This window comes from Gobio gobio (assembly GCF_949357685.1).
Source record: "Gobio gobio genome assembly, chromosome: 3".
Taxonomy (NCBI): domain Eukaryota; kingdom Metazoa; phylum Chordata; class Actinopteri; order Cypriniformes; family Gobionidae; genus Gobio; species Gobio gobio.
In genome coordinates, this window is record NC_137099.1 from 65,512,839 (window position 1) to 65,535,426 (window position 22,588).

The window sequence follows — 22,588 nt, forward strand, 5'->3', positions numbered from 1 at the left end:
GGGTGTGGTCCTGGTCAAGACAATCTCCTGAACTCCAAACTGAATGTCAGAATGGGAAAGAAAGGTGATTTAAGCAATTTTGAGCGTGGCATGGTTGTTGGTGCCAGACGGGCCGGTCTGAGTATTTCACAATCTGCTCAGTTACTGGGATTTTCAAGCACAACCATTTCTAGGGTTTACAAAGAATGGTGTGAAAAGGGAAAAACATCCAGTATGCGGCAGTCCTGTGGGCGAAAATGCCTTGTTGATGCTAGAGGTCAGAGGAGAATGGGCCGACTGATTCAAGCTGATAGAAGAGCAACTTTGACTGAAATAACCACTCGTTACAACCAAGGTATGCAGCAAAGCATTTGTGAAGCCACAACACACACAACCTTGAGGCGGATGGGCTACAACAGCAGAAGACCCCACCGGGTACCACTCATCTCCACTACAAATAGGAAAAAGAAGCTACAATTTGCACGAGCTCACCAAAATTGGACAGTTGAAGACTGGAAAAATGTTGCCTGGTCTGATGAGTCTCGATTTCTGTTGAGACATTCAGATGGTAGAGTCAGAATTTGGCGTAAACAGAATGAGAACATGGATCCATCATGCCTTGTTACCACTGTGCAGGCTGGTGGTGGTGGTGTAATGGTGTGGGGGATGTTTTCTTGGCACACTTTAGGCCCCTTAGTGCCAATTGGGCATGGTTTAAATGCCACGGCCTACCTGAGCATTGTTTCTGACCATGTCCATCCCTTTATGAGCACCATGTCCCCATCCTCTGATGGCTATTCCAGCAGGATAATGCCCCATGTCACAAAGCTCGAATCATTTCAAATTGGTTTCTTGAACATGACAATGAGTTCACTGGACTAAAATGGCCCCCACAGTCACCAGATCTCAACCCAATAGAGCATCTTTGGGATGTGGTGGAACGGGAGCTTCGTGCCCTGGATGTGCATCCCACAAATCTCCATCAACTGCAAGATGCTCTCCTATCAATATGGGCCAACATTTCTAAAGAATGCTTTCAGCACCTTGTTGAATCAATGCCACGTAGAATTAAGGCCGTTTTACGTCTCGCGTACAATCCGGAGCGTAGGGTATTAATAGGGTAATAAAAGGCTACATCCACGATAACAAACACATTTGCGCATGCACAGAAAGCCTTTCTGTCTGTGGAATAGGCTGTGCAAGATTATTCTTGATAACACTTGCAGTAGAGAAATCAGGTGTTTAATTTGTCTAATCTTCATTCAGTAAATGCATACATTGTTTAGTTTGTTAGTAATGGATTGCACCGTCGACTATTCGTTGTTTAGCAACCTAAAAAAAAAAAAAACGAAATTAAATTGCTAACTTCTCCACTGATAAATATCAGATCCAATACCAATGCCATATCAGAAATCTTTGCTTGAATTTTCGATTTTGCGGTTAAATAACAAAAATGAGGTGTTATTTAACATACATTTTCTAAAACTAACAGTAAGGCGCAGTTATTTAAATTAACAGGTTAATCATGTTGAAATTTGGCTGTAAATTAACAGAAACATTTAACAGTGTATATCATATTTATATACATATATGTATAGAATTTGCAATATACACTAAATACGATTTATTCTATTAGAATTTCCACCCTGTTCGGTTTATAGATCTAACAGGGTGGAACATTTTAAGCTAAGTTAGCCGTAGCTCTTTGAGGGATCAACATTTAGCTAGCTAACCTTCTACAGATAAACAGAACTTTTATATATATGTCAGATATGTTTTTAAATTTTTTTGACCGAACAAACATTCTTCATAACAGAGCCTTTAAAAGTATAACTAGAGGTAGTTTAGCCTATTCTATAAAATAATCAAAAAATATTTTGAGATTTTTATAATTTCATGCTTTATAGTTATTGTGGAAGTTGATTACTTTGCACTGAGGACATGATAAAATTGAATGCATATATCAATAAAAAGGTGTGTAAAATACAAAATAGTATTTTTAATGTCTATTTTAACGTATAATTAAGGATAAAGAAGACCTACATTTATAATTCAAGCCATTTCTTATAAATATGTGACTCATTTTATAGAAAATATGAGTAAGTAAATCATTAAGACAGAAAAGTCACTGTATAACAGGAACGACCCAAGTAGCTGACCATAACCATTGAAGGTTAACTGATCACTTGGTGACTTTTCTTAGGCTGTCCTCCATGTTCTTATTCTGTGCTGTGTTATAACGGTGAAGGATGTTGCGCATCAAAAATGTATGTCCTGATTGCGTGAGCATGTTCAGGAAATCATTGCATTGCAGCATGTTTTTGCAGTATACCCATTCACAGTTCATCGCAACTCTCTACTGCGCATGACGTTACCAAAACACACCACCGCGCATGCGCGTAACAGCGTCAGCGAGGACCTCTTGCAAGAGACAGGCCAGCGACGAGACCGCTTGACACTGGGGTGTTAAACAGCCACATAGTTTATGGTAAGTTCAGACTTTATTCTTCACGTAAATGTAATCATATCGTAGCTAAACGCTCTTCTTAGAATTTAACATCAGAATCCCACATTTTGACATTTCAACCTGACCGAAGTGGCAGAAACGAAACGATGATAAAGTGGGTGCGGTAAAGCTGGTTTTATATTGGACATTTCCCTTACGAAAATGAACCATGGTAACCACAAATTAACTATGGCTTTGCTACTTTAACCATAGTTTAACCATGGTATTTGTGGTAAAACTGTAAATGGTAATCAATTAGCCAAAACATGGTTACTACACTTTTACTATAATAAAACCATGTTCTTCAGCATTAATTTATATATAATCCCATATTAGTCGTGGATTATGCTGTATATCGTTCAGATCACATTTTAAAGCATAATATCAAAAGTTATAATATTTATAATATTATCTGATGATGTAATTGTTTTAAGAACCAGAAGTGAAAAAGTCCTCACAATGATCTCCACTTGGGACATTCAAGTTAGGGAGTGTCTTAAAAGTGCAAAATCAACAACAAAGTTGGTAAAATATGTGCTTTTACATTTGTAGTTGATGTCAGTAAATAGATTAAGTATAGATTAAGACAATTTTATTTCATTTTATATGATTTATGTATAGCTGTTTTAAATATGTAAGTAAACTGAATGTTTTTATGGAATTAATCTATTTAACTTTGTGGTGGTTGTATCTAAAGAGCCGAAATCACCTACAATGTATTTATACATACATGCAGCATACGACACACCACTTAGATTTGTAAAAAAAAAAAAAATACATTTGTGAAATGTACAAATTTATATAACTTCCTGGTCATGTGACCAGATGATATCACACCAGTTGTGATATGTTCACACACACTCGACACACATCATACATGACTTGGATTTTGAAAATGTAAATTTGTCTATTTGTAATGAATTTGAAATTTTCAAATCTATATAACTTCCTGGTAAATTTGCCTTATGGAAACTCATATATTTGATATGAAAAGAAGAATTTGACAAAGCTGTCAAATTACTCCATCATTAATTTGGTCGATTCCACAAGTAATGTGACATTAAGAAAGACATGTATTGTAATAAAACCTAAAAAATACTAAAGACTGATATAAAATAACTTCTTAAAAGTTGAATCAACAGGTACTTTAATTTAACATTTTTTTTACGAATAACAAAACCATCTGAAAACCAATATACAATATTTGAATTGAAATAACTTAACTGCAGTTGTGCTGTATTGAGTTAACTTTAGCTCTAATAATATAAAGATAAACAGCTCTTAATAGTACCAGATTAGGGTTCTTCAGCTTGTAACAATAGCAGAATTTAGCTATTAAGAACATTTTAAAATAATATTATTATTTTGTTTATTAAGTTTAGTTTTATTAATAGAATCTACCTGCTCATGTAATACCTTATAGCCTCTACTTGGGTTTTACATTAAAACAAAAATAAATGTTAATTGAATGCTGAAAATATTTAAAGGTACACTGTAGGGATGAAACGATTACCGGTTTCACGATAAACCACGATAAAATGTACCGCCGGTTAGTAATATCATTTAAAAATTAATCATCATTAAAACCGCTTGTGATTATCACGATTTTGAAAACTCGCGGTAAATCCTGTCCAACCAGCATCCGTCTGATGCAGATGCACTGCTGTTTTTTGAATGAGAATAAATGGCAGAAGGCAGTGACAGCGCCGGAAGATTTTTCAGCCCTCTAAAAGGACCAAATCTGAGGTGTGGAAATATTTTGGCTTTTACAAAAGTTCTGAGGGAAACTTAATCGAAGATGGTCACCCTGTCTGCTGAACATGCCAGAAGAAAGTCTGTAATAGGGGGAAACACCTCAAATCTGCGAACGCAAGGCAAGTGGACTTTGACCTCAATACCAAAACTACGTCTGGGAAATAATAACGTAAAGCTTGAGCCAAAGGCGAACAAGCAAGTTCAGACAAGACAAGGGTGACATTTAAGGGATAATAATCAGGGTTCGCCATTTGCGGGTGAAACTTACACAGTAAAATCCCCAGAGTTAAATTAACACTGCTCAGAGAACATTTGGTCCCACTCTACAGAGTGTTAAAGTAACACTGAATCAGTGTTAAAGTTAATGAGATAATTAAGAGATTAATTAAGTGATAATTGACCATTAGTGGTGAACACCTGATGATAATGAGTAGAATCACTGAAGGAAAGAGAAAAAGAAAAACACAAGAACTACGACTGACTATTAAAAAGACATTCAATCTCTGAAGATCTCAGCAGAGGAGGATTAAACAACTCCACAAACAGCATTACCAGCTTCACACATTACTAACCAGACTGACTTTATTTCTATCAGACGTCTACTGAAGCTCTTATTGAGGTTTAGATGTTGATGTTTTATTGAAAATTAAAGTTGTTTGAAGTTACCATTATTGTGATTAGTGTTTGCTTTAATTGGGGTCTTGACCCTTGACTTGCTAACATAAGTTTTTCTCTGGCTGCTGTAACTATTCGTTACGGTGAAAATGGCAAGAAAATCTTGACGCTTGTTGTTTATGATACAGTTGTTATCATCATATAGTGCCTTATTTGCTGATCCCCTGAAAGTCATTAATTATAGGAGCATTGTGATTCTAGGGCAGAAGATCCAGCAATGTTATCATCAGAGAAACTAAACAATTATCAAAAAAATTTTACGTAATATTTGTACTGCAGTTTAATAACACATCACACAATAAGCACTTCTACCTCCTGCGAGTTTTACTCACACACACATATCAAGAATCTGCCTATGAATCTCAACAATGGTGACATGCTTCATGCCACAATGAATTCTGGGTGCATCACGCAAAACTCATCTATGGCTCCCAGAATGCATTGTGGCATGAAGCATGTCACCATTGTTGAGATTCATAGGCAGATTCTTGATGTCTGTGTGTGAGTTCATCTCGCAGGAGTTAGAAACGATTAGTGTACAATCGGTTGCAAAACTTATTCAGCTTTTCTGATTAAAACAGTGTTGGATCTTTTCTAAAATCACAATAAAAAAAGTGAATAGTATATTGCTCATACTCAGTCATAAAATCAATGAATTAAATCATTATACAATGATCATATTCTCATCATCGAGCAGCCGACAGCATCTGATTGTGTTTACTCTTGCTATAGCAAACTCAGTTACAGCAGCCAGAGAAACACTAATGTTAAAAAGTCATCAAACTGACCAACTAAAGAAAACACTGATCACCATGATGGTCACATTAAAAACTAACAATTTTCACAACAAAATCAAACAAAACATTTGTCAATTCTCAATAAGAGACGTCTGACAGAAATAAAGTCAGTCTGGTTAGTAATGTGTGAAGCTGGTAATGCTGTTTGTGGAGTTGTTTAATCCTCCTCTGCTGAGATCTTCAGAGATTTAATGTCTTTTTTATAGTCAGTCGTAGTTCTTGTGTTTTTCTTTTTCTCTTTCCTTCAGTGATTCTACTCATTATCATCAGGTTTTTATCACTAATGGCCAATCATCACTTAATTAATCTCTCAATTATCTCATTAACTTTAACACTGATTCAGTGTTACTTTAACACTCTGTAGAGTGGGACCAAATGTTCTCTGAGCAGTGTTAATTTAACTCTGGGGATTTTACTGTGTACTTGCGTTATTTCGGCTGTGGCGTGTTTCATAGCCACTCATACTATAGCACTTTGGCGGTTGAACTTATTATAGTCTTCTCAAAAGCCACCTGTTATAATCGTGTTGCGCTTTATAACCACTCACACGTGTTTCTATTGAGTTAATGAATGCGATGTCTAATAATCAGAGGCGTTTAGATTAGCCGGAGTTTTGTTCGGAGCGTGCTCCCACTGAAAACTGCTCTCAAAGCGGAGATGAATGTGCGATGTACGCATTCATCATACAGTGATTGACTGTTTTTGTTCTATTTCAGCAGCGAAAATAGCTTCAAACAAATACAGCAGAACTACAGCGCATCTGATATGACTGGCATAACCCTGGCTTGACGTTCGAGATTCACGAATTTAGGGACCGTCTCTAAAGTTACATACATTGGTATACACGTTTCTAACTTAAATAGGATTTGAAGAGAATGACTTAGTCATCAAACTGACTGTAAAGTGTTCATCTAGGTGTCAGGTATGATGCACACCTTTTGGATTTTTGATATTTCATAAAATTGTTCAAATCATTAAATCATTTTAAAATATGGATATGCATTACTTCACTAGGATGTTTGGGCTCTTACACAAAATATGCTAGATTTAAATGTGTCATAGCTGATAGAACACTGTAAATATATTATCAAGCAATATTCTCATCAGAGACAATTAATAATAAGGATTATATTTACACCAAATTATTATTATTTATGTGTTATGCGTTGCTATTGATGACGGCCATTATAAGGAAGGAAATCCCACGGAATAGAATCTAGCTTAAAAAAGTGCATAGAGCTGCTTGATTTATTTGTTGTTTGTTGATTTTCAAATATAAAACTTGTTGAAATGTTTTAAGTGTGTGCATCTGTTCTTTTTGAACACTTTCATCTCGTTTGAACAAAACCGTGATAATATTGATAACCGTGATAATTTGGGTCGCTATAATCGTGATGTGAAATTTCCATACCGTTTCATCCCTAGTACACTGTAATTTTTGCCGCTCAGGTGGTTATTAAACAAAACTGCATGTGTCTTGTAAGAAGATTGTAACATGAACTGCTTCTCTGTTTGTCTATGAGGAGTCACGCAGGAACAGTGTTACCCAGTCAACACGTGAGATCATGCGATGATCACAGGGACATCATATCATTCTCATGCGGTGACACTTACAGTGTAAGTAATATGTGAACGCATTGTGAATTCAACATGTTGAGCAGGTTGAGAGGGGGCAGCTCAAATATCAGTCACAGAGGGACATTCTACTTCCTGTTTCTCAACATTATTACAGTGGTCTCACATGATGAGCTCAGACTGACTTCTGATTTCTGTCAGACGTCTACAGAAGTCAAGTCAAGTCAACTTTATTTATATAGCGCTTTTTACAATGCAGATTGTTTCAAAGCAGCTTCACAGTGTTAAACAGGAAAATAATGCAACAGAATTTGTACTGCCGCTCTAGGGAAAACGGTGATATCAACAGTTCATTTCAATTATCATACAGTGACAATGTGGACAGATCAGTAATTTAGTTTATATGGTTAATTTATTAAGTTTACTAATTAGATTTATTTGGATATTTAGTTGAAAATTTAGTGTCCCCAACTGAGCAAGCCAAGCCAAAGGGGACAGTGGCAAGGAACCAAAACTCCATCCGGTGACCTAATGAAGCTCTTATTGAGAATAAACAGAGGTTTAGATGTTGATGATTTATTGGTTTGTTACTATTATGGTGATTTCATACATTACATACATTCATACAGGTTTATTTCATACATGTACAAATTTTCTTGTAGAGAATTAGCAGAGATTTAGATGTTGATGTTTTATTGAAAACAATAAAGTATGTAGTCACTAGGGATGCCACAATTCTCAATATAATGTTGAACCGTTCTGTGCGGCCTTCACGGTTCAATACACGCTTGTGAATTGTTTTTTTTTTTTCGGTTTTGCATTTAATTAGTTATTTTTCTACAAATTCTATAATTTGTCTCCATCCCAATATACTGAACAACATACATTCACATCACACGTTAGTGGTAGAGTTATACTCACGGAACACTATAGATATTCACAATCACCAAAGTTCATTATTTGCATGCGTTTTAAAGACGTGCCGGTTAAACATTTCATTTGCGTGCTTATGCACAGTTTTAACATGCGCTTTTCAGAGAAAACATGTGATTACTGGATTAAGTCGTCTTACTGCACGAATACTGTCAAATACACACATGGTTAACATAAACACAGTCGGTTATGTCTAATGAGAAAGTAAAATTGGCGTGTCTGTATATTAGATGTGGGCAGGTCTTAAATTGACAGCAGCACAGCCTATAGTGAACACGCCTATAGTGAACACGCTGTCCTTAAAGGGACAGTTCACCTCTAAAATTATGTAATGATTTCCTCATCTAATGTCGTTCCAAACCTGTATTCATTTCTCCTGGTGAACACAGACAGTTGAATACCAGACAATAGGGTCCAGCAACTGGTTGGTTTCCAACATTCATCAAAATATATTTTATGTCCAACAGAAGAAAGAACTTTATTCAGGTGTAAAACAACTTGAGCGTGAGTAAATCGATGACAGAATTTTTGAGTGAACTATTCATTTAGTGGTTAATAAAACAACAAAAGACAAAGAGAAAATCCCTCACTGCTCTTGACTGAAACACTTTAATACAGTAGCTTTAATAAGAATCAATGTATTAGGGATGAAACGATTACCGGTTTCACGATAAACCACGATAAAATTTAGTGACGGTTAGTAATATCGTATAAAATTTTATTATCATTAAAACCGCGTGTGATTATCACGGTTGTGAAAACTCGCGGTAAATCTTGTCCAGTCAGCGTCAGTCTGGCGCAGACGCAGCGCTGTTTTCTGAATGAGGAGAAATGGCAGATGGCAGTGACAGCACTCGGGGGATTGTTCAGCCTCTAAAAGGACCAAATCTGAGCCGTGGTCATATTTTGGCTTTTACAAAAGTCCTGAGGGAAACTTAATCCAAGATGGTCACCTTGTCTGCAGAACATGCCAGAAGAAAGTCACTGTAATGGGGAAACACTTCAAAACTACGAACGCAAGGCAAGTGGACTTTGACCTCAATACCAAACCTACGTCTGGGAAATAATAACGTGAAGCGAACGAACAAATTCAGACAAGACTAGGGTGACATTTAAGGGATAATAATCAGGGTTTGACATTAACAACCGCCATTTGCGAGTGTAACGTTATTTCGGCTGCACAATAGCCACTCTGGCGGTTGAACTTATAATAGTCTTCTCAAAAGCCGTCTGTTATAATCGCGTTGCGCATTATAAGCACTTACACGTGCTTCTATTGAGTTTATGAATGCAATATCTCATAATCAGAGGCGTTCAGATTAGCGGAGTTTTGTTCAGAGCGCGCGCCGCTCTCACACGCTGAAATCTGCACTCAAAGCAGAGATAAACGTGTGCTGTACGCAGGAGATTCACTCATCATACAGTGGATGACTGTTTTTGTTCTATTTCAGCAGCGAAAATGGTTTAGAAAAACACAGCAGAAACACAGCGCATCCATGAGCGCGTCTGATATGACTGGCATAACGCTGGCGAATTTAGGGACCGTCTCTAAAGTTACACACAACATTGGTAACGTTATACACGTTTCAAACTTCAATAGCATTTGAAGAGAATGACAGTCATAAAAAGACTGTAAAGTGTTCATCTAGGTGTCAGGTATGATGCACACATTTTGATATTTAATAAAATAAACTGTCAAATCATATGGAAATATGGATATGCATTATTTCACTAGGATACTGTTTGGGCTCTAACACAAAATATGCTAGATTTAAATGTGTCTGATAGAACACTGATGAGAATATTGCTTGGGAATATATTTACAGAGATAATATTAGAGATTATATTTACGACAAATTATTATTATTTATGTTATGCGTTGCTATTGATGACTGCCATTAAGGAAGGAAATCCCACAGAATCTAGCTTTAAAAAGTGCTTAGAGCTGCTTTAGTTATTTGTTGTTTGTTGAATTTCAAATATAAAACTTGTTGAAATGTTTTAAGTGTGTGCATCTGTTCTTTTTGAACACTTTCATTTCGTTTGAACAAAACCGTGATAATATTGATAACCGTGATAATTTGGGTCACTATAATCGTGATGTTAAATTTCCATACCGTTTCATCCCTACAATGTATATTTTATAGTGAAGTCTATGTAGTGTTTTACTTTTACATTTATTCATTCAATTTCATACTAAAATGCTGCTGTACAGCTCTGAGCTGCCAGTGTAAATCTTTCTATATATTTATTTTATATTATACAATACACTAGGAATGTGTACAAGTTTTTTTTTTAAGTAAAGTTCTAAGTTTAAGGATTTTTCAAGTCTTTTAGTATTTTTTCTCTTTAACCTCTTGCTGTTCCTGTCGCCTAAGAATAGATTAACAAAAAACTAATGTGACAAGCCATCAGAACCGATCCGAACCGAAAACCGTGGTTAAAAACCGAGGTATGTATTGAACCGTGGACTAACTGTATTGTTGCATCCCTAGTAGTCACCATGATGGTGATTAGTGTTTGCTTTTTCTGGGCTCTTGACCCTTGACTTTTTAACATTATGTTTTCTCTGGCTGCTGTAACTGTGTTTGTTTGTTATGGCAAGGAAAGCCAAAATAGAATGCGTTCTGGGGCCTGTTTCAGAGAGGAGGTTAAGTGAAAACCTGAAATGAGAGAAACTTTCAGAATGGGAGGTATGTCTAATCTGAGAAAGCGGGGTAACTTATACTCAGAGTCAGTTACCATGGTAACTTACTCTGTGAACCTAACCTGGTCAGGAGCAGGTTTTCTTGAGTTAACCCAGAGTTTCTATAGGTCTCCTCCCCCTTTTTAAAGCACCAGCGATGTTTAAATACTTAATTCATTCAATTCAATTCAATTAATTGAAAATGTAAATGTATTTGTATTTAAAATGTATTTGTATAATGCTTTTCACAATACATATCGTTTCAAAGCAGCTTCACAGAAAATTCATCTACATTACAATTTAAAGGGGTGGTAAAACACATTCTTTTGAAGGCTTGACTGTGTTTGTGGGGTGCACTGTAACATGTGTTCATGCTTCGTTTTAAAAAAAATTGCCTTATTTTTCATATATTTGACCTTTATTCTACACTGCTCTGTCCCTCCTTGTAAAACGGTCTGATGCTTTCCGGGTTGTATGAAGCCAGTCCCTCAAAAATACGCAGTGGGCTCTGATTGGTTAGCTGGCCCAGTGTGTTGTGATTCGCTAAACGCCTAGTGCACGTATGTCGGAAACGTCACGCCCCATACCTGGAGGCTGTGCTTTGGTCGGCGTCAATAAAACCATATGAGAACATTTGAGTGAAGATGATCGAGCAGAACCTGTTCAGTCCTCAAGTGTAAAGACTGCGGATCTATAATGATCGCTACTGAATGGCACTTTAACTTTTGTATTTTTAGAACGATTATAGCCAAATATCTGTCGCAAGAACTAACCCAAAACAAACACAAAGCACTGGCTTTACTATAGTAGCCAAATCACACACAGAACCATGTTTAGCATGCCTGAAGATAAACAATACATAAAAGCTCTAATCAAAGAATAATTTACACTAATGTCAGGTTCGCTGTTGAGATTTTAACGTTAGTGTTTGTAACGTTAGGTGTTCGTCGGATAACGTTAAGTATGAATGAGCATTTAACAGACTGGTTTGCAGAACAGCGTTGTCATCTGTTTACTTCCTTGCTACAACCTATTACAGGAAAACACATCGATGAAATATAAATCAGACTTACAGGTTGTGGCCCGTAAACAGCTTCTGTTTGTAAATCCAGCTTTCAGGACAAGCCGTTGTGCATATCCTGTATTGAACTCGCGAAGTTTGTGGAAGTTTGTGTTGTCCTCCGTGAAATGTGCAGCGCGCGCGTCGTGCATCCTCGCACCGGCAGTGTTTTTTTCACGCAGCTGACGTTGTGCAAATCCGGCATTGAAATCGCGAAGACGGTGGATGTTTTCCTCTGTTGTGCTGCAGGAGCCCTGCGCGCCTGATTCCCCGCTGACTCAAACACACGTGCATATAACATGCTGTGTGTTAAACGCTCTGCAACGCACCCCCGTCCCAAGGAAGGCTGAACAGAGCAAGTACCCCAGACCTGCAATCCGGATGGAAATAACAGCGTTTCCTCGTTATCGCGGCAACACACTCCAGCCTAACTAACTTATACCACAACAGCGCCGCGATACAAAATGGCCTCACCCTCCCTTATTTAATATTCTCGGAGGAGGGGTTTATGTAAATATTGAGCCTGGTGATGTCAGCAAGCCCTGGAGGAATGTGTGTAGTCGCCTACTGGCCGTTTGCTGTAGTCCTTAGAAACTGATTTCTTTAAAAGCAAATATCTCCCTTTGCTTTAAACTTTGAACGTTGTGACTTTGCAGATGTTGTTTATGCTCAAGCAGCAACATTACACGCTAGCTAAAGTTAGAATAGTGAAATCGTGGTTTACCACCCCTTTAAATTGATTTGTACATGTTATGCATTTCAGGCATGAGGAGCTTCCAGGTCGTGGACGACACCCTTTAGTGACAGACCTGGAGGCTCCTCCCTCCTCACTACCCTTGACGGCGGACAGGCCAAGGGTTACGAGAGGATCCCGCCAGTCGAACGCGCCGTCGCGATGCAACTGCGTCCGGCGACCGCCTCCGAGTGGCGTGGTGATCCTCGTCTCCCGTCCAAACCCTGTAGGTTTTCGTCCAGTCTAACTGCGAAGACCTACAGGTCCTGCGGACAGGCCGCGTCTGCCATGCATGCTCTCTCAGGCCACGTACAACGGGCTTGCAGTATCGGGTCTGTGGACGGGGCCCCAACTGCAATGGCATATAAATTGCCTGGAGTTGCTGGCAGTTCGTCTTGCTCTTAGCCACCTCAAAGGGTCGCTCAAAGACAAGCACATTCTGGTCCGGACGGACAGCACGACGGCCGTTGCGTACATCAACAAACAGGGTGGTCTACGCTCCCGCCGTTTGTCCCAACTCGCCCGCCATCTCCTCCTGTGGAGTCAGAAGCATCTGAGGTCCCTTCGTGCCATTCACATTCCAGGCCTGCTCAATCGTGCAGCCGACGAGCTGTCACGGTTGCCAGTGCTCCCCGGAGAGTGGCGACTCCACCCCCAGGTGGTCCAGCTGATCTGGAGTCGCTTTGGGGCCGCACAGATCGATCTGTTTGCCGCCCCCGACACGACCCACTGCCAGTTGTTTTATTCCCTGACCGAGGGGACCCTCGGCACGGATGCACTGGCACGCAGCTGGCCCCGGGCTCTGCGCAAATATCCGTTTCCCCCAGTGAGCCTTCTTGCACAGACACTGTGCAAGGTCAGGGAGGACGAGGAGCAACTCCTCTTGGTAGCTCCGTACTGGCCCAACAGGACGTGGTTCCCGGAACTAGTGCTCCTCGCGACAGCACCTCCTTGGCCCATTCCTCTGAGGCAGGACCTCCTAACTCAGAGACGGGGCACCCTATGGCACCCGCGTCCAGACCTCTGGAAACTCCATGTCTGGTCCCTGGACGGGACGCGGAGGTTCTAGGTGACCTACCGCAAGCGGTAGTCGACACCATCGCTTCCGCCAGAGCCCCCTCTACGAGACGGCTATATGCGCTGAAGTGGAACCTGTTGTCGATTGGTGTTCTTCTCACCGAGAAGACCCCCGAAAGTGTTCGGTCGGATCTGTGCTATCTTTCCTTCAAGACGGGTTGGAGCGAAGGCTGTCTCCCTCCACCCTCAAGGTATATGTTGCCGCTATCGCCGCAAACCATGACCTCGTTAATGGTGAGTCCTTAGGCAAGCACGATCTGATCGTCAGGTTCCTGAGGGGGGCGAGGAGATTAAATCCGCCTCGCCCTCCCTCTATACCCTCTTGGGACTTGACTCTGGTGCTGACCGCACTGCAGAGGGCGCCCTTCGAGCCTTTACAGTCAGTAGAGCTTAAGATCTTGTCTCTAAAGACAATCCTCCTGATTGCATTGGCCTCGGTTAAGAGGGTAGGGGACCTGCAGGCATTTTAGGTCGACGAGTCGTGCCTGGAATTCGGGCCGGGTAACCCTGAGACCCCGGCCTGGATACGTGCCCAAGGTTCCCACTACTCCCTTCCGGGACCAAGTGGTGAGCCTGCAAGAGCTGCCCCCGGAGGAGGCAGACCCAGCCCTGGCTTTTCTCTGTCCAGTTCGCGCTCTGCGCGTCTATGTTGACAGAACGCAAAGCTTTAGGACCTCAGAGCAGCTCTTCGTCTGTTACGGAGGACAGCAGAAGGGAAAGGCTGTCTCCAAGCAGAGGATGGCCCACTGGATAGTGGATGCCATCGTCTTGGCGTATGAGTCCCAAGACGTGCCCTGCCCGCTCGGGGTTAGAGCTCACTCCACCAGGGGTGTAGCCTCTTCCTGGGCGCTGGCTCGTGGCGCCTCGCTGACAGATATTTGTAGAGCTGCGGGCTGGGCGACACCTAACACGTTCGCTAGGTTTTATAGCCTACGTGTAGAACTGGTGGCTTCTCGTGTGCTCGCTTCCCATAGTCAGCTTCACTGAAGTACCCGTTCTAAGTGTCGGCTTACTGCGCCAGTCCCTTCCCCTGGAACGGATACGTGCGCTTATTTTCTCCAGTCGAGTTCCCCAGGATTGGCGAACCCTGTTGAGTCCTCCGCACCCCTCGGCAGTCGGATGTGGCGGAGCGTCCGACGCCAGGTCTGGCACTTGTGTGCATTGGTGGAACTTGTGTCGGACTGGGGTCCGTATGTCGTGACCCCTACGGCGGTCCCATACGTGTATTCTCCACGGTACAGCTCCCTACGGCGAGCTTGTGTCTTTCCCTTGGCAGAGTTCCTCTGCCGTCTCAGTACGGTGTCGTCCCCCGCCTGTATAGGCCGGGGCCACCTCTGGGACTTCGTATGTTGAGCTTCCCACGGCCAGCCCATACGTATTCTTCCACATGGTAACTCCCTCCGGGCATGATGTGGCTCCCGCAGCGTCCTTCGGGCACGCTTTCCCAGCGTTATCCAATCAGTCCGCTGAATGGGTCTTGCGGAACAGCAGTGTGACTCTCCCTGCGTGAATCTCCCCGCCCGCATCAGAACGGGGTCTGAGGGGCTCTCGCTGGGCGCTGGTAGTGGTAGTAACTGTGGCGTTTTCCATAGGGATCCCAATTCGTCGGTAATACCGACGTACGTCGTAGTGACCGACTGAAAGGGAACGTCTCGGTTACGTATGGTAACCCTCGTTCCCTGAAGGAGGGAACGGAGACGTACGTCCTGTCGCCACAGTTTCTTCCATCACTGCATGGCCGAGTCACTAGTTCGGCTCCTCAGTGAAAAACGTCAGTGCAATGCTCTCGCTTCCTGTTTATACCCGCAGCGCGGGGCGGAGCGCGAGATGCAAATCTTGCACGCCAATTGTTCATTGGCCTGTTCTTTAGTTCTCGAAGCTGATAGGGGCTCTCTGAAGTGATCCCAATTCGTTGGTAATACCGACGTACGTCTCCGCTCCCTCCTTCAGGGAACAAGGGTTACCATACGTAACCGAGACGTTTTCTATATAACATCAGGGATGCAGAGTGGTAAGGAAAGTGTGCCTCGCTCTCACGCGCCTTCTGAGAGTTTTTGTGCAACATAGTGTCGGACCAGATCCAGGCCACAACTGGTACATGTGGATTCCACGCATACCAGATGTGGGCCAGATCTGGGCAACACTATGTTGCTGCATTCCATAGTGATTCAGGATACGACAAAAACATGATTTGGAAGATGGATTCATGATGTATTCGCTTATTATATACATTTTGCAGCCTGGAAAGTGGAAAATGAAGTAAGCCATCTTGAATAATGTCTCAATTCTCTAATTGCAGCATTAGGAGGCGAGGAACGAGGATTAAGGAAGCTTCCAGAGGAGCGATGAACGAGGATGCATGGGTGAATCCTATGAAGTAGTCTTTCTTGTTTAGAAACCTGACGCATGTATAAATTCTCCTCCCCCTTTCACATCTGTCACAATAATGCTAATTTATGTTTTCAATTTATGTTGTATCTTGCTTGATTATCATTTATTATACATTTCTTAAATAACCAAACTTCAATGGCAGATCCATTGAGCGCAGATAGGGACGTTTTAATGTGAGAAATGAATGATCAAGAATAATCCAATATAAACAGAAGATTTCCTTTTATTCCTCTGTTCTTATTTTCTTTCCTTGGGCAGGGCAGTATAATTGGCAGGATAGTGTAGGTTAAAATATAAAGACTTATTAAGACGAATATCAAATGTTCCTAAAGAACATTTAAAGAACCATCTTTTTTGAGATTACATTGAGCTATATTTACTTTATTATAATATGGTGAAGGTAAAAGGCTGCAAAAGTATTTGTACTTTGATGTAACAGTATTGTATCATTGTACCACAGACATTTTTTTTAACCTGTCTTTCCACATGAAAGGTCTTAAATCAATCTCTCAACTCTCTTTTGAGACATAAGAGAAAGAGAACTCTAAAATGAGTCTGCATACTGAAAGAGAAAATGATGACACTGAAAAGAGTTCTCAATCTCCTGGATCAAGCTGTGTGTCTATGAAGAGTGATCAATCCATGAGGAATCTCCCCTCTGGATCCAGTGATGGAACAGTGACCTCTGACCCCAGGTAAGACACTGGCCATTTTAGCATTGACAGATGATTTTATTCTAGTGCTCTAAAATGTTTTTTATTTATTGTTTTTTTATGCATTAGCAGGAGGAAGAGACAGAGATCTGAATCTCCAGAACCCAGCTGTGTGTCTCTGAAGAGTAACAGATCCATAACGCCACCCCCTGCTTTCAGTGATGGACCAGTGACCTTTGACCTCAGGTAAGACACTGGCCATTTTAGCATTGACAGATGCTTTTATTCTATGCTCTAAAACAAAATTTTAATTGTTTTTTATGCATCAGCAGGAGGAAGAGACAGAGATCTGAATCTCCAGAACCCAGCTGTGTGTCTCTAAAGACTAACAGATCCATAACGCCACCCCCTGCTTTCAGTGATGGACCAGTGACCTCTGACCTCAGGTAAGACGCTGTACATTTTAGCATTGACGGATGCTTTTATTCTAGTGCTCTCAAATGCTTTTTTTGTTGCTTTTTATGCATTAGCAGGAGGAAGAGACAGAGATCTGAATCTCCAGAACCCAGCAGTGTGTCTCTAAAGACTAACAGATCCATAACGCCACCCCCTGCATTCAGTGATGGACCAGTGACCTCTGACCCTCCGTTAGTATAAACATTTACTCAATAATTTACTGTAGTGCCAAACAGATTTATAATAATTGAAGAAACTCTGTGAAACAACACTACATGTAATCCAAAATATGCAACATAATCACTAAACAGAAGTGCATCCCATATGCATTTCATATCTGGTAATTCATATATTTATACACTGTAAAATATAATTAGTTAGACTTAAAAAAATAGATTAGGCACCTGCTCCTGATCATTCTTTAATGAGAAATTGTGATTTGCGGTTATTATACACATTATGTTACATTTATAGCAACTCATCATGTAATAACGGCACATAATGTAATAAGTATTATGTTATTATAATACAATGTTCATAATTTAATGATTTTCTCAAAATGTAATACAATCTTGAGCTCCTAATGTAATAACAATTTTTACATTATGAGAATATTATTACATTATAAACTTAACAAAAACATTTCATATTTTCATTGTGGTAGCTTTTAAAACATACAAAATATTAGTATTCCCTTATTGTAATTGTTTACATCTAAAGACAGTCTTAAACTACCTGTGAAATGCAACATTTAAATATTCATGCAATTATTTTTATTATTATTATATGTTTATTAAACAATGCATTGGTATTATTTACAGTAAATTTAAAAAAAATCTAAATCCAGATAAATAAATGAAATCATAAATTTTGCACCTTTAAACTACACTGTTAAACCTTACTGTAAAAAAATAAACAGGACAAATTCTGACAGCAACATACTATTTTCCATTAAAACAGTAATATACCGTAGAAAACAGTGCATTCTGGGTAATATTTGTAGTTTTCGAGAAAATAGCCTACAGGAATATACTGTGAGTTAACAGCGCTCAAAGTCAACACTCAGAGGCTGTGTCCCAAATCACACCCCATACCCTCATTCACTATTAACATTAGTTCACTAATATAGTCCACTTGACAGAGTGAATGAAATTCAGACATTGATGATCAGCTGATGTTAACAAACACAATCACTGAAGGAGAAACAAGAAGAACAGAAAACAAGAGAAAAAAAGTCTCAAAAGAGACTTTTTTGGTCTCCTGAATCCTTGACGAGTCCAACGATACCAGACTTGCCAGGTTTTGGCGTATGGTTTGTGCAGCATAGTAATTTAGCGCTTTAAAAAAAACATTAGCTGATATCTTCGAAAATATCTACGAAACCAGCGTCAGAACCAAATGTCAAAATATTTATAGTAAGGGGTAGTAAAATCCTATCAGGTGTCAGTCATTTTTTATGTTTTTTCATATAAATGTCTATAACTCCAAAACGAAATGAGATATTTTCACCAAAATTGACACACATGTATGGACTCACTCCGAGGACACATAAAAAATGGTAGGATTGTGCCTCTTTGTGGCCCTATAATAGAACAAAACATGAAACTCCCATAGACTACAATGCATTTTTCAGCCTTTTCGCCTAAAATCATCTTAAAATGTTTTTAACTGCTAATTGCTGCCATTTATCTGACACTGGCATGTCTTGTCTTATTCTTTGCGCTTGGCCCTGGTAATGGCTGCTTGCAGCTTTATTTTAAAATAGTTTTTAGTAGACTCAAATTAAATAAATACACAATAATAATATACTCACATTACTAGCACATTATAAATACTAGTTTAGAAATTTAAATGGCAGTTGGCCAATTTAAGGCTGTCGGTGTCTGCAAATTAAATTAGTTAACTCGAGTTTTAATTTAAGTGCATGGTATCTTTACAGTAACGTACTGTAGATTACAGTAAATAACTGTACAATTAACAGTCAATTACTGTCAACAGTGTTGCCAGTATTTTACTGTACAAAAGCCTGGTAAGGTCTAAAAGTGTACAACTACTAGTGAGTAGTAGTAGTAGTAGTAGTAATCTGGTGGATTTTGTAGGCAGGTTAAGACTAGAATCTTAAGGCACTTAACGATCCGATTCCCAAAATGATTCTTAACATACTTTTTTGGTAACTAATTATCCTGCTGTGCAAATACATGAACTTTACATTTTAACCAAAATTGGAGTTACTATGCTTTTTGTTTATAGTTATAATATCTGTTTGACAGTATTGCCATATTAAAAATGATTATGAAGATTTCTTTCAATATTTTTATTTTATTAACAAAGTTATATTCAGGATTAACAAGCTCTGAATGAAACATGGTAAGCCATATAATTGCAAAGAACCATCATTAAGAATAAACAGTTCTCAATTTACAACTAAGTGTGACTATTTTTCAGTTTCTTTAGAACCTTTTAACAAAAAAAAGTATTTAAACCAAAAAAAATTTCCTTTCAAGTCAAGTCAAATTTTATTTATATAGCACATTTAAAAGCAACAGAGTTACGCCAGGTAAGCAGGTCGTAGTTTGTCCACTTTATCTTCAATTTCACCCTTCGCTGCGAGTTTGATTGACAGGCGATCTGACCAATCACATCGCCGAATCTGCCGGTTTGTCCGACAAAGCAGTTAGGACTCATGAGTGTTAGTAGATTAACGTCGGTGGACTTTTTACTGACGTTCACTGTTTACTGACGTTTTTCCGTGGTTGAAACAACATTTCTTTTAGGGTGCATTCTTGTTAATTTGATGCTTATCAATTAACTAGAGATGATCGGCTCACAAGCAGCTTTAACTGAGGCGCTACAGCGATCACGACACATTAAAGAGCCACAAAACGCTATTTGTGGTTTACATTTCTTTAAAAAAGACAACATTTTAAAGTTGAGGCTTTGTTTCATATCAATAGTAACTTGCTCTGTCCTGTCTGTCGTTTGCTCCACGATGTATTTTCTCTATGTGAGAACATGTGTATGTGGCGTGAGAGGCCCATGGCGTGTTGAACATAGCAACAGTAACTAAAGGGGCGGGGCTTTGCGAACGGTCAATTCACCAGCATACGAACGTTCGTCTATCAACAGGTTTTTCTGTCTGGCCAGTGACCGTGCGCTCATAGTGGTGAAGTGGCAGTTTGAATTGAACACAGAATCGATTCTGAATTTTTGAGAATCAACTCTGAATCGTTAGATAACGAATCGCGATGCATCGATGCATCAACCTTTTCTCCAACCCCTGGATTTAGATTTTTTTTTAATTTACTGTAAAGGAATACAAATGCTTTATTTATTATTAATAATAATAATAATAATAGCACACATTTTTAATCAGTTAAATTTAGTTTAGTTACAGGTAGTTTAAGATTGATTTTAGATTTTTTTAAATGTAATGCAGGGTTTTTCCTGGGTCAAAAATGGTCTTCGGTGGTGGCTGACAGACATGGTCATCCACACACACACGCACAGTAAAAAGTACCCTAATTTTTTAGGTTTTTTATTTTAGGTTTGTAATTTTTGCTTAATTTATTTTGATACCTTGATGTTTGTTTCTTTTTTTCCTCATTTTTACACTATTTACAGATAATTGTTTTGGTATATAATCATATCGATATTAAAAAGTAGGATTACTTAAACAGTAGTATTCAAATAATTAACAAATAGCCAAATTTTAATTTAAACAAATTCTTACTATCCACTCTTGCTAAATTGTGTAAGCACACTTGTGTTCTTAATTCAGATGTGTTCAGATTAAATTATTAAACTGATTCGTGAGTTCAGTGTTGGACAGATCAGTTGTTCTAACCAGTCGTTAAAATGATTTGGTTCAAAGGAGTCATTAGGTCGCGAATCGGACATTAGCAGATGCGTTGTGTGCAAATCCCGACTGTTAGAACATTGCAAAAGATTTGTCAACACACAGAAAACACCTCATAACTGGATAGGATTTGTTTCCCATTTATTGAAAGTATGGTTTATGTCAGCTGGTCAGAGAAGAGTCAACGTTTTTTGAGCGCAATTCACACCCAGCGGTAATTCAAGGAAAAAAAATGTCTGAATGCACCACGTGTATTTAAACCAAAAAAAATTTCCTTTCAAGTCAAGTCAAATTTTATTTATATAGCACATTTAAAAGCAACAGAGTTACGCCAGGTAAGCAGGTCGTAGTTTGTCCACTTTATCTTCAATTTCACCCTTCGCTGCGAGTTTGATTGACAGGCGATCTGACCAATCACATCGCCGAATCTGCCGGTTTGTCCGACAAAGCAGTTAGGACTCATGAGTGTTAGTAGATTAACGTCGGTGGACTTTTTACTGACGTTTACTGTTTACTGACGTTTTTCCGTGGTTGAAACAACATTTCTTTTACGCCGCATTCACACGGGGCTTTGGCGTCAACGCTTCTCGTTTACTTTGAATGGGTGACGTCATGCGTTGCCGAACTGAATTGTGGGTTCCGTCGCGGCGCTTCACTCGCGTTGCAAGCGGCAAAAGTTGAAGATTTCTCAACTTTTCAAGCGCCAACGCAGGCGTCATCCAATCAGATCACCCTATGCAAATATCCTAGAGCAGACGCTAGCCAATCGCGTTCGTTTAAAACACCGGTGAATGAAGAGTGAATGAAGAGTGAAGAACGATCTAAAATGGAGGAAAAGCTAATAATTGCGGTGGATAATCACCCGGTCCTTTACTACCAATCATTATTTACATACCGGGACACAAACTGGAGAGACCAGGCCTGGAAGGAGGTGGCAGAGACGGTTGGAGAATCTGGAATGTATCATGCTTGTATTCCGTCCGTGTACTCTGTTATCATTGAATGACAGGCAGCATATCATATCATGTGTGGTTCAAATAGGCGCTATCCCCCAGCCAAATGAGGAATCAAATATTAAAGTGATCAGTTTTCATACACAAAATAGTCTCACAGACTAGCTGTCAAAAAAGGCGCTTTTTTGTGTTGTGTTGTGGTCCAAGCGACAAGTAATGTGATTAGCGGTTGTCACTATGACGGTCGCGTCAGGCACCAAGCTTCAGCCACGCCCTCCATCAAGCGTTGACGCCGAAGCCCCGTGTGAATGCGGCGTTAGGGTGCATTCTTGTTAATTTGATGCTTATCAATTAACTAGAGATGATCGGCTCACAAGCAGCTTTAACTGAGGCGCTACAGCGATCACGACACATTAAAGAGCCACAAAACGCTATTTGTGGTTTACATTTCTTTAAAAAAGACAACATTTTAAAGTTGAGGCTTTGTTTCATACACAGCAAAA

The 22,588-nt window shown here is 39.7% G+C and overlaps 1 protein-coding gene across 10 annotated transcripts in view; it reads left to right on the forward strand.

Moving 5' to 3' along the window:
- The first annotated feature begins 2,365 nt into the window (after positions 1-2,365).
- Positions 2,366-22,588, forward strand: part of LOC307124378 (protein NLRC3-like) — a 36,523-nt gene continuing 16,300 nt past the window's right edge. For 2 of the 10 annotated variants that reach the window (XM_079813529.1, XM_079813533.1), the window contains exons 1-7: positions 2,384-2,467; positions 7,236-7,329; positions 16,076-16,139; positions 16,693-16,862; positions 16,950-17,066; positions 17,150-17,266; positions 17,351-17,467. In XM_079813529.1, the coding sequence (XP_079669655.1) occupies positions 16,717-16,862; positions 16,950-17,066; positions 17,150-17,266; positions 17,351-17,467 (497 nt within the window). In that variant the 5' untranslated portion in view covers positions 2,384-2,467; positions 7,236-7,329; positions 16,076-16,139; positions 16,693-16,716. Of the gene's footprint in view, positions 2,468-7,235; positions 7,330-16,075; positions 16,863-16,949; positions 17,067-17,149; positions 17,267-17,350; positions 17,468-22,588 lie in introns of those variants that run through there. The other 8 variants (XM_079813527.1, XM_079813531.1, XM_079813536.1 and 5 more) reach the window with 6 other exon arrangements.